Source organism: Pseudopipra pipra, chromosome 10 (genome assembly GCF_036250125.1).
Source record: "Pseudopipra pipra isolate bDixPip1 chromosome 10, bDixPip1.hap1, whole genome shotgun sequence".
Classification (NCBI taxonomy): domain Eukaryota; kingdom Metazoa; phylum Chordata; class Aves; order Passeriformes; family Pipridae; genus Pseudopipra; species Pseudopipra pipra.
This window is the reverse complement of record NC_087558.1, coordinates 1,236,036-1,248,931: the sequence shown is the minus strand read 5'-3', so window position 1 is coordinate 1,248,931 and position 12,896 is coordinate 1,236,036. Positions and strand designations below refer to the sequence as shown.

Below are 12,896 nucleotides of genomic sequence, written 5' to 3'. Positions count from 1 at the left end.
GGAAGGGGAAAAACCACGTGGATGGGTTTGGGGGAACTCATCATAGTCTGAAACAGTCCCAAGGTTTTGCAAAATGATGATGTCAGATTGAAAATTGAAATCCAGGGACACAGATGGGTAGAGAAAATATGACAACAAAGAACTTCCACCCCATTTCACTTGAACTGGAGTAGTTATTTTTTGCCTGTTCCATTAAAAAAATAAATTAAATACAGGTCCTATATTAAGACTGGGGAAAAACACTGTATCATCTAGACAGAGGATGACACATAAAGGGGGTTTTATTCCTTCCCATTCTGGTTTTCAACAGTTTTATCTGATCTGCTGCCACGGGAGTTTTCTCCTGAGCATTCCACACCTTCTTCTGCAGCTCCTCGTGGTCTCGCTGGTACTTTGTGATCAGCTCCTGCTGTTTCTGCCTCTCCAGGTCCAGTTCCACCCTGGCCTCCTCCTTGACTTTTAGAATGGCCTCTTTCTGCCGAGCCTCTCCTTTGGCCAGATCCATTTCCAGCTGGGGAACAAGAGGGTTTCAGTCACACAGAGCAGCCCAGCTTCTAATATATTCCCCTTCCAACAGGGCCTTAAGGGAAGTGATGGGGAATTTGGCAGCCTGAGATTCTGGGCACTGAACAAACACTTCCGACCCACTGGAGCCCGGCCAGGGAACGCTCCTGCTCCAGAGCTCACAGAGTCACAGCCCAGGAGTCTCCAGCGGCTCTGGATCCCTAAATTTAGGCAGCTGGACCTCACACTAAATCACTATGAACACACTGAATTACAAAACCCTTGGCTGGGTCCTGAGCCAGATGATCCTGCTGGAAGGGTTTGCTCTGGAGGTGAAACTCTGTCAGCACCAGTTCCAAAGGCAGCAAAATGACACAGCCACAAAGTCACGGAATGGGTTGGGTCGGGAGGGACTTTAAAGCTTGGAAATACCAGAAATCCAGGGAAAGGAGCATCAGAGGAACCTCCCCAGAACCTCTCAGACACCTGTGCTGTGCCAATGGGCCACTGTCCAGTCGAGGCTCAAAAAATGGAGAACCCAAAGTGAACGAGTTCCAAATTCTGGGTAAAACATCCCAGCACTGAAAGCATCTCAAATAATTAACATCAGAAACTCAAACCTGAAAGTTCAGCCATAATTTCCTGAACAGAAGAGCCTGGGTTCTGGAGGAAACACTGAAGGTTGTATTTAGGAAAATACTTTTCCTGACCCAGGATGTTAATGTTCTATTTGTGCAGGCTGGGTTCTAATGGATTTAATTGCACCAGGCTGAGAGGCACATCAAGCACACAACTCCAACCCAATTACCTCAAATTATTAAAAGAAGAAAAGCCCAGAATGAGCTTAATTACAATTATCTTAATTTCATACACTAATTATGAGCAAAAGTATAACAAATCTCCCTAAACTCTTTTCTCTGGAGGGAAAAATAAACTGGAAATATTTTCATTATTTTTTGAAATCAAAATAGAGGCAACTATGGGGTGGAATAGGTGCAAATCCCCCACTAAGGTTTAGATTAAAATTGGTATATTTTTAAGACCCTCAAAGTAGACTCTTCTTCCTCCTCTTCTCCTCCTCCTTCTTCTTCTTATTGTTATTATTTTAATGATATAATATATTAGTATTATTACTACACTAATGATAATAACAATAAATGAAAACAATTCCTGGTTTATCTCTATTTTGAACAGAAATCTTGGCCACTTGCTGCTCCCAATGGCACAGTGACCCAAACCAACCATTGTCCCTTTATCACGTTGTTGATTTTTTGGTTGCTGAGCACATTTTTGGAGCCCTTCCCTGTGCTGCATTTTAATGATCCCAAAGCTGTAATTGCTCCCTCTGCCTCCCACCAATCTTTATCTGGTTCCCATGTCAGGCTGAACAACACTGTGATTATGGAGCCAGTGTGATCTCCTTCCCAAATTACACCCTGTGACATGGAGGTGAAGATGTTTCCAAAGGGATGGAACTGATCTTAATTGCTACCAGTCCCCAGATCTCCCAGAGACTCAGGAAAGCTTTCAGACACTTATCACCCACTGAAGCAAAAAATACAGTCATTTCAGTCACCAATTATGTCAGGATTAAATCAGACAAGTCAGAACTATTGTTCAACTCTGCTTTTAAATTTTCCTTCACTATAAATATATATATTTTTTAATTTCCTGTGTTCAGTTTGGGGTTTTTTGGTGCTCGTGGCAGAAGTTGCAGAGGAGAACACAGTTGACACAGTGGCAGTTGTTTATGGTAAACAGCTTCCCAAATCCCACTGGAGGAGACTGGCAAGAAAACTCCTTGTACAAAGGATATTGTTGACAAGTTGTGGCTGCCCCTGGATCCCTGGAAGTGTCCAAGGCCAGGCTGGACAGGGCTTGGAGCAACCTGGGCTAGTGCAAAGTGTCCCTGCCCATGGCAGGGGGTGGAACTGGATGGGCTTTAAGGTCCCTCCAACCCAAACCAGTCCATGATTTTATGATTCTATGAACTTCAAAATACATTAAATGTGGTTTAGGAAATAGGAGGTTCCCCAAAACAAATTTCCTGTAAATTTATGGGTCTGAGGAACCAGCAAACCCAGAGTTCGTGGGCAACAAGGACTCGTGTGTTCCTGACAGAAATCAACTGATTTTTGGCTGAGTCCCTTCCAACCCAGACCATTCCATGATCCCAGGATTTCAGGACACCTGGCACTTGAGGAGATCAGTCCCTGCCTCACTGTGCTCACTGTGACCACTGTGACAACAGAAAATACCCCAAACAAAGCAGGAGGCAGAGGGTGCCAGGGGCCCATCCAGGGTTACCTTCTCCCTCCAGGTCTCCTCACTCCTCATCTTCTGCCTCAGCGCTTCCTGCAGCTGCTCCGTCCTGGTCTGGTGGGAAACCACCATCAGCTCCCTGGAAACCACACCAACGGGATGTGAGGCTGAGCTCCAGCCACAGGGGTGCAATTCCTCTCCCTTTTGTCCAGCACTCTGTGCAATAACCCCCAGGAATCCTGCCTGGAGGCACAGCAGGATCACTCCTCAGCATTCCCACAGTGCCACCACTCGCTCCATCAATTCCATGCTTCACAGAAAATGCTGCAGCTCATCTTCCTTCCACCTCAAACGACATCTTAATATTTCTTCAGTATTTCTCAAGTCAAATTTTGAAGAACACAGAAAAACTTACACTATTCAAACCAGAAATGGCACTTAGTGAACTCAGAACAACTGCTATCATTGATTAAAAAATTGTGGGGTGTTTGGAATTAAAACCACTGAGTGCTTTCTGCTGTTAAGTTACTGTTTGTTATGTGATGCCTTGTAAAGCAAAACTCCTGGAGAGCTTAAATTCTTGTAATTTATGTTATTAGCAACTTGTACACCATAAAATGCCATAACTATTCCAATACTCCAGGCCCTTGGATATTATCTGGTACTTGGTTAAGTGTAAGGGCAACTTCCCACCAGTTCAGCCTGATTTTGAAGGTTCTCAGCTATGAACAAAGCTGCCTTTTCCCCTGGAATTACTTGTCAGATGTGGAAAATAAAGCACTGAGCTTCTGAGGGTTATTTTCCCTGGAATGGGATCTCCTTTGAGCACCTTTGCTTTAGACTTACCAACCTAAATCCATACTTCTTAATTACCTTGACCATAATCTACATACCCAGTTTCATCCCTGACAACCATGGGCTCGTTGTGACCATTTCAAAATGCCAAGAGGCACCAAGAGGGTTTTGTATTTAAAGATAAATGTAAAGAATATTCCCTGTACCTCTGGCACAGCTGGAACAGCTGCCCCAGAGGGGGGTTTGATTAAGCTTGAGCTGAAGCCCTGGAGAGCCAAGCAGGGCTTTTTCCCTCCTATTTTTTTTTAGCAGGATTTTTTCTTTTCTTTTCTTTTTTTTTTTTTTACCATTCAAGTTTTGTTTCTCTTTCAATAATTAAAAAACCAATCTGATGAATTCCAAACTGTCAGGAATTTTCAGGACCACTTCAGCCCAGCTCCCATTACCTCTCCTGTTTCAGCATCACCACCTCCTCCTCTGTTTGGCTCAGCAGAGTTTTCAGTGTCTCCAGTTCACTCTCTGATCGCCCAGTTCTTCTTTTCAGGTCTTCTTCTTTCCTCTCCTTCTCAGCCACTTCCTCCTGTAAATGTTTGCAGACTTGTTGGCAAATCAGAAGGGATTCCTCCTTTTCCTTGAGCTCTTTGGTGAGCCTGCAGGTGAAGTAAGAAAGTATCAGCATTGCAGTGACTGTATTCTTGGTTACAGACAGAAATAATTTGGAAAATTAAATGTTAGACAAAAATCCCCGATGTATTTGTTAAAAAGGTAAATCTGATGACTTCACAGAAAAATAGGAAAAAATATTGTATAAAATTGCTTTGAAATCAGACCATTTTTGCTCTCCTGTTCAGAAAAAGGTATTATGAAATATCATTTCAGCATTTACCTCGACTCAGAAATTCCATTTTCGTATTTCATCTTTTTCAGTTCATTTTGACAGACTTCAAGTTCTGTTGATTTCATCCTAAAAAAACATTCCAAAAAGTGTGTTATCCAGAGAAATGAGCCTTTGCTCCTGCACAACCTGGACATCACTTCTGGGTGTATTACCCAACCTGCATTTTCTATTTCGGTCAAAAGGCCACAAACAGAAAGTTCTTTCAGCTCCAGGTAAGATTTGTCATAACTGGAAGTTCCACTTCCATTGTCATCTCAGCCTGAGCAGGATCACAAATGTTGCAAACAATGATGAAAGTTTTGAGGGAAAAATTAATAAAATTGAACAAATAGCAATCTTGTAGGTGAAAGGGCTGGAAACTGCAGGTTTTGTGTCATTATGTCATCATTTCACCAATTAATAACCATGGTTAAGCTTCATATTTACATTTAAACAGATATAGAATATGTTATTTTATGAAATTGTGCCCATATTGCATTGAAATTTTAATATTACATTTGGAAAGCCCTCCCTGTTTATTTAACCATGTCCATGACATCTTTTTTCCACACTCAATCCTTACATTATCACTAAAATACGTTGTTGCTAAGCATTCCAAATATTTGCCACTCGGCTGTGGTCAGACCCCTGAACACAGGAACTGAAACCAGAAAGTCCAGAGCAGAACAGCCTGAACCCTGTTTAAATTTCAGGAAAACGTGGGAAAGGAGGGATGACAGCTGGTCTTGACATTGGCAGAACCAGTTCCTCACTCTTGAGCTAAATATTTGAGCTGGGACTGTGAGATGGAGCTCTGGGAGCTTCTCTTTCCAGGCACCTGCTGCAGTTGGCTCTGACAAGGAGCTGGTGACAGTCTGTTGTGGATGACATTCTATTGTAGATGACATTCCATTGTTGGTGACATTCTATTGTGGATGACAGTCTATTTTTGATGACAGTCTTTTTTTTGCTCTATTAATTTAGGTTTTGCTCATTCTTCATTAAAACACAGGCATGACACAGTGAAATTCCAGCGGGGCAGGACATGGGGTGTGGGGCAGAGTCACAGCAAACTCACACTTGGGGGGCAGATAAAGAAAGCAATTGTAGCCACTGATTAAATACTAAACTTTGTGATTCGTTTTATGGCAATAAAAACCTTCTATCCCAAACCTACAGTGTAAAATCCCAGAATCCCAGACTGGTTTGGGTTGGAAGGGACATTAAAGCCCACCCAGTTCCACCCTGCCATGGGCAGGGACACCTTCCACTAGCCCAGGTTGCTCCAACCTGGCCTTGGACACTTCCAGGGATCCAGGGGCAGCCTCAGCTTCTCTGGACAACCTGTGCCACCCTCCCAGCCAAGAACTCCTTTCCAATATCCCATCTAACCCTGCCCTTTGGCACTGGGAAGCCATGCCCCCTAGTCCTGTTACTACATTTCCTTGTAAAAACACTACTGCTTAGAAATCATAACATGAGGAAAAAATATTTCCTCTGCTGGTCAAAACCTTCTCAAGTCATCGTGACAAGCAGCACTTGGTGGACAGCAGTGGTTTGATGCCTCTTTCTGTGCAGTGGGGAAGGATCCAGGGATGGGAACCTTACATTAACAGCTTCTTGTAGTGGTCCAGCTCGGCCGTCACCTTCTGCAGCTGCAGCCCAGTTGTCTCCACTTGATTTGTTAAATCTGAAAGCAGAAACGTGGGGTTTGTGTCTCCAGTTATTCTAAAATATATTCACCTTTGTCCACACTGTGGTTTGTTTCCACCTCAGACCCGTGGATCCCCAGTTCCACCTCACACAGGAGCTGTCAGATCCATCCCCAAACTATCAGCCTTCAGAAAGAGCCTTTGGAAGAGAAAGTTCAAATTTCCTTGGCCTTGACTAAGCCCTTGCAAAAAATGATGGAAGTTATTTATAGAAGCACCTTCTACTCCACCAATGCCAAAACAAATCAACCATATTTTTGCATAACACACCTGTGACACCAAGTCCTTGGGTGCTTTGGTTCCATGAAATCAGTGGAAGGTGGGCTGAGGTCAGCCGTGCTCAGTGATGGTCTTGTGTGACCACAGCAAGTGATGAGAGCAGCTCAGCTGCTCCTCAAAACCCCTGGCAACCAGCAGTTTATAATCCTTCACTACCCCCTCCCTGTTTCAGTTCTGTGCCTGAAAAGCCAACCTTGTTTTCCCTCAGTTCCCTGGGAATGAACCACAGAACATCCATCCCGTGTTGAACCCGCCGAGATAAATCCCCGGTCACTCTTAAACCCCTTGTTTGTGTGACTCTCTTCTGGCCAAAACTTCCTCTCAGCTGTTTTTAAGGTTTCCCTGAGAAACTCCCCTTGTCACCAAAGCCCTGCAGCCCCTCTGCCATCCAACCCTGCCCAGCAGAGCCCGGCCCAAGCTGGGATGGTTGGTGGCATCCTCCCCTCTCTCCGAGCGGGACGTCGTGGCCCCGCACACGCAGGACACACCAGACCACCTGCAGCCCCTTCTGCTTCCTCCCCCTGGGCCTCCCTCAGCAATGGATTGCCCTGCACCCTCCTCCAAGGCCAAAGAACCCAACTTGCATTTCCTGTCATCCATCCTGACACTGCCTCGTGGAGCCAACGGCTCGGAATTCCACAGAAAAAGGGGAAACTTTGGCTTCAGCTGCCAAGCAGATGTGAGGCAGAGCACTGGGAACAACCTCACCCCCAGAGCAGGAACGTGACTTTGGGAGGACAGATTTAGCCCAGATCACTGTAGCTGGACAGCAGAGAGAGCAGAGCCCCTGCCCTCCTCACAGGCTGCCGAGGAGAAGGTTTGCCCAAACATCTGACAATTTTTACAATTGGTATTACAGAAGATCTCTGGCAATCATTAATAACTGTGGCATTTTTTCCTCTTCCTCCATGTGGGAATATGGACACAAGTTCTGGGATAAAGGAAAAGGAGAGGGATGATGCTTATTTTGGTTCTAGTGCTTTGGGTGGTCCCTTCCAGTGCTGTTTCTTCTTTCACTCAATCTGTTTTCAGAAGTTTTTATATTCACTGAGCAGGCACAGGAGTTTTTCATGAGGGAGTAGATGGATTTAATTACACAGAGGGTTTCTGCAAGTTTTCTCTAGGGAGAATTCCCACCAAAGTCACCAGGAGAGTAGAAAGTCTGGGGAATCAGACCCACACCCACAGAGACTAAATAATAGAGATTTCAATGAAAAACATGGCAAAATGAGGAAACTAATAAGCAGAATGGTAATACAAATGAAAACTTATGCTGAAAACTTGCTGAATAAAGGAAAATGTATTCAAATGACTATGTAAAAATGTTCTCTGGTAATGAAAACAAAGCACATTGCAAAACATGCAAACCCAACGGAAAGCATCGAGGCTCTGTAAGACTGATACTCGCTTTAAAGTTTGAGGAACCACATCTCAAAAACCTTCAGTCCAAAACCATCTCGGTATCACTGGTGTTTAATTTTAGTTATTTTTTGACTCAGAAAGGACCTCACCGTAGTCATTAACCTTGCAGTAACCTTTCAGTGGGACTCTGCTGTGACAGAGACCGAGGGGACAGAGCACAGAACGTGCACAGAGACAGGAAGAACCAAAGAAACAGAACCAAAGCTGCTTCCTCTTCCTTGGGTGAATTCCCATCAGTGCAGCCTCAAAACACCCAGCACAGAGCCTGCTCAGAACTGGCTTTCAGGAATTCAGCCACCCAGTTTGCATCCAAGGGCACAGGCTCCAGACTCTGGTGGGAAATAGCAAAACCTGGTAAAGTTTTCAGTGAAAAATAAAACAAATAAGCAGTAAGCAGCCACTCTGGAAGCCATCAACTGCCCAGCTAATTCCTAACAGATTCCCAGGGAGATCAGATCAGAAGCATGCATGATAGAGCTGTGTAATTATCTACTTTTCCTGCAAAACCTACAAAAAAAACCAAGATAATTTCTGACAATCTTGGTCTCATCTAACCAAAAGCTCAGTGGTTGATACACACGTAAGGAAAGGGTGACTATTTTTCTGTACTTAAGACTTTCTAGGGAGGTTTGTGTGCACAGCTCAGATAGATCAGAGAATCCTCACAGAATCCCAGAAAGCTTTGGGTGGCAAGGGGCCTTAAAGCCCATCCAGTCCCACCCCTGCCATGGGCAGGGACACCTTCCACTGTCCCAGGTTGCTCCAAGCCCCATCCAACCTGGCCTTGGACACTTCCAGGGTTCCAGGGGCAGCCACAGCTTCTCTGGGCAACCTGTGCCAGGGCCTCCCCACCCTCACAGCCAAGAATTCCTTCCCAATATCCCATATAACCCTGTTCTCTGGCAGTTTGAAGCCATTCCCCCTTGTCCTGTCACCCCATGCCTTATAAACAGTCTCTCTCCATCTTTCCTGTAGCCCCTTCAGGCACTGCAAGGCCACAATTAAGTCACCTCGAAACTTCTCCAGACTGAACAATCCCAACTCTCCCAGCCTTTCCTCACAGCAGAGGTGCTCCACCTCTCAATCAACTTGGTGACCCTCCTCTGGACTTGCTCCAACAGTTCCATGTCCTTCCTGTGTTGGGGACCCTGGATTTGGCACTGAGGATGTGCAGTCCCCCACCAGCACCTGAGACCCTCCTGGGCAGCAGCCCAGGGACAGAAGCCCAGCACAGCAGGTCCTGGCAGTCAGGGGGGAACCTGTTCCATGTCAGTGAGTCTCTGGTCTAAAATGACTGTGCCTACCAAAAATAAATGCATGTCTACAGAGCCCACGTGTTTTCAAGGTGAGAAACCCAGCCTGCTCCTCGCTGCCTGGCCGGGCACTGCAGACAAGAGGAGCTGCTCCTTCCTCACATCTCTGCATCACACAGAGAACGGCTCAGGGAGGGGTTGGTTTCATTTTCCCTTCATTTCAGCGTGGTTTGGGGAAAATCAGGCAGCTGGTTTGGTGTACACAGGACAAGCTCTGACTCATCCCATAGTCACTGTGCCACCGGGGCAGCCCCGGTCACGCTCCCACTGGGAAGCACAAGGGCTGTGTGGGCTCCACGTGTGCCCTCGTCCTGCTCACCACGAACTCAGGGCACTGCCAGCAAACTAGCAGTGCCAGAAGAATCCCAGATCACAGCATTTTTTATTTCATCAAGCTTTATGGAATTCTCATCACAGTTCAGGCACAGCTTCATGGACCTCTGGGGTGGCAAAGCTCACCCTTCAGCCCAGAGAAGAATCTCTGCCAAAGCCAGACCTGTGCTTTTGTTCAGATCCAAGGCTGGAGGGTCTCCTAGCCCTGCAGTCAGTTCCTCTCCAGCTTTCTTGGAGCCCCTCTAGGCACTGGAAGGGGCTTTAAAGTCTCCCTGGAGCCTTCTCTTCTCCAGGCTGAATATTCCCAGGTATCCCAGTCTGTGGCCACAGGAGAACGTGGATTCCTCCTTTTCCTCCAGAAGCAAAGTGAGGCCCTTCTGTAAGTCAGTGGAACTCAAACAGAGCCTCATCCCAACCCCTCCTGGAAGGGAACTTGGGTGCTGTTTTCCATCCTATTCATCTGCTTCCTCTTCCACTGTGAGGCTGTTGAAAAGCACTAATGAGCCATTGCCTCGTCACACTCTGCTCCAGCACCAGCCCTGCATTCCCCGGCTCCCTCCCTTCCAATTCTTCCTACCACAGCTGGAATTAATAAAAAATGTATTTCAACAGCACTTGCAGCATGAAAAGTGGCCGTTTGAACTGTAGCCTACCTAAAACTGCAGGAAACTATTCCCTCTTTGGATTTTCAAAGCTCTTCAAAGAGGTCTTTAAAGTGGCATTAAAGGCACTTCGCCGGGATGAAAACACTGCTCCTTCTTTCCATGAGCAGTGCTAACATTCCCAATCCAAGTTCCAGTCCCTCCTCCAGCTGCCTGCAAGTTTCCATCATCTCTCATTATGTCAGCAGACCACTAAGTTTATATTTAGGAACTGAAGTAGCCCATGGAGCACGAGCACCAAAAGATTGAAAATTCACATTTCATGTGCATCACCAGCAATTTCAGCCCATAAAGGGGTAAAGCCTGAAACTATAAATGAGCTAGAGAAAAACCACAAGGCCTCTGGGAAGAAAAATGATTCTTTATCTGTGATTAAGTGGAGGAAAGGATTTGGCTGGTAATGAAACGAAAGCACAAGGATCAACTCCTCTCTTTGAGGAGCACGTGCTGCTGAAGCTCTGCTGCTCCCAGCCCTAAAGATACACAGACACCATCCCAATTATTGATTTTTAGTTCTGTGAGTCTTTGATTAGACAATTATTCACCAGACCTTACCCTGTGCTGAGCATTTGTCAAGACCTGCCCTCTCCCACTCACTGGGTGATGCTCTGAGAGGCTGGAAAGGGCTGTGACACCAACAAACTGAACCCACAAGTCCCCCACAAAGGGAATTTTCAGGAAGTCACAACAAGCACGAGCACAAAGAAACAACAGTTGAAACTACTGCTCAGTTTCTGCTCTTGCAAATGCCTGCTATCACAGGAAATAGTCAATAATCTACAATTTTATGATAAATGAGCAAGAGAAGAATCTTCAAAATATTGGTTGCTGAAAGGAGAATCCTTAAAAGAATGGAAATCACAAATCCTGGTGGTTTGGGGTTTTCTCCCTGGAGCATTGAACTATTTCAGTACCAAAGAGGGATGTTAGAGTAGTTTGGGGGAGGAAAAAAAAAAGCAAAATAAACCATCAAACCAAGCTCCCCCAAACCCACGGACACCCTGGATCCAACTGAGTTCCTACACCCTGACTTTGGACAGCATAAATCCACTCCCTGGAGCTCATTTCCACCAAGACTGTTGTTTGTTCCCACTAATTTACTTTAATACATTGGCAAACTCATATTTAATGCTTGTTTATGGAGAAAATCATGTTTTATATTTCAAAGAGAACATTTTTATCAGCAGTGCATTAACTGGGTTTATTACCCAAATCCAGCAACGTGTTCCCTAGGCCAGACCCCTTCGAATCCTCATGGATTTGTGTTTTAATGACCCACTCAGGAAGGGCAGAACCAAAATGCCTGAGCCAGCAGTTTTCCTGCCTTGAAATCTTCTGGATATCCACATCAAACCTCGTACTGCTTCTTAATAACTGATTTATTATCAAGTAAGTGCTATATTTTTATTAATACATTTAAAAATGCCTCATATATGCCTCAGCATCAACCAGTTTAGCTGAGCTTTTTACTGTTCATTAAGATCTTGCAGAGTCCTAATACTCTGTATGAATTCCATCTGTGATGTTCTAGCTGTGTTTTCTCCATAAAATGTCCACTATTTCAAGTTTCACTACAAATTTTCAATTCTCTTTATAAACATAAACAAGCAGCTTCCAAAATATTCCTTTGAAGTGGAGAGGGATAAAAAAAAAAGACAACCCCAGAGATGGTAGGTCTTGGTTAGGTCTCACATCAATGCCAGCAGTGAAAATTAATAAATAAAAGAGCATGGATAAAGCTTTTTCAGAATATTCTAACATTTCAGGTTGATTTCAAGAGCTTTCCCTTCCAATTATGTCACATGAAAGTGAAAAATGGGAATTTAGTTCAACAAATCCCATGGTTTTTTTCTCCTCAAAACCATAACTCTCTAGTTGTTCGTATTAACACTGAATTCCCAGAGCAGCAGAACCGGTGGGAGATGGATCCCAAATGTCTGGATCCCAAACGCCCTCCCCAGGTTAACTCGGAGGAGGAGCCTGGATGAAAGGAGCAATTTTGGAAGGGAGCTCAAAGCTCATCTTGTTCCACCCCCTGCCATGGGCAGGGACACCTTCCACTGTCCCAGGTTGCTCTGACCCCTGTCCAACCTGGCCTTGGACACTTCCAGGGAAATGCAGAGACTAAACTGTAGAACAAATTCCACCAGTGGTGCTGACACGGATATAAACCCAGGATTTGTGGGGCCAGAGTGAAGCACTTACAGGGGGGACTTCCATCAACTTCTCTTTTGGTAGAGCTGGCTGAGCTCTGGTGATGACACACCACCAAAAGCACAGTCTGTGCCCTCCCCTCCCGGGATTCTCTGCAGCAGGAGAACAGAAACTGGAACTGAAGTCCCGGGAAGGACTTGGGAGCTGCTGCTCCGCTGAGGAACCAACTCCACAAACCCCCTGTGATCCTGAGTCACCTGGGGCTGGGCCAGTGGGGAGCAGGGAAAGGCTCTTCTGATTCCCCTCTGCACCTGCTGTCACCTCCCCAGGAAGCTGCACTTCCCTGGCTGGCTGGATGGTCCCTGCAGTCTCATATCTGAGATCTTCACAGGCACTGAAGGAGCAGCAAAACTCCTCCATGGTGCCCATCCCTGAGACCCCCTGCTTTAAACCTGACCCCACACACTGAGCATAAGGCAGGCTGGGAACTGCTGTGCCAATCTGATGACTCAGAGCTGTGCCCAGAACAGCACAACCTCTAGATGTGTTTCCAAGGTCTTAAAATATCCCTGAGCCAGTGCTG

The 12,896-nt window shown here is 45.6% G+C and overlaps 1 protein-coding gene across 1 annotated transcript in view; it reads right to left on the bottom strand.

The window, feature by feature from the left end:
* LEKR1 (leucine, glutamate and lysine rich 1) overlaps nt 1-12,896 on the bottom strand; it is a 34,494-nt gene that overhangs the window by 4,113 nt on the left and 17,485 nt on the right. Inside the window, exons 6-10 of the mRNA XM_064665707.1 lie at nt 6,047-6,128; nt 4,448-4,525; nt 4,008-4,211; nt 2,812-2,905; nt 359-511 (exon numbers count right to left, since the gene is read on the bottom strand). Of these exons, the coding sequence (XP_064521777.1) occupies nt 359-511; nt 2,812-2,905; nt 4,008-4,211; nt 4,448-4,525; nt 6,047-6,128 (611 nt within the window). The remainder of the gene's footprint in view (nt 1-358; nt 512-2,811; nt 2,906-4,007; nt 4,212-4,447; nt 4,526-6,046; nt 6,129-12,896) is intronic.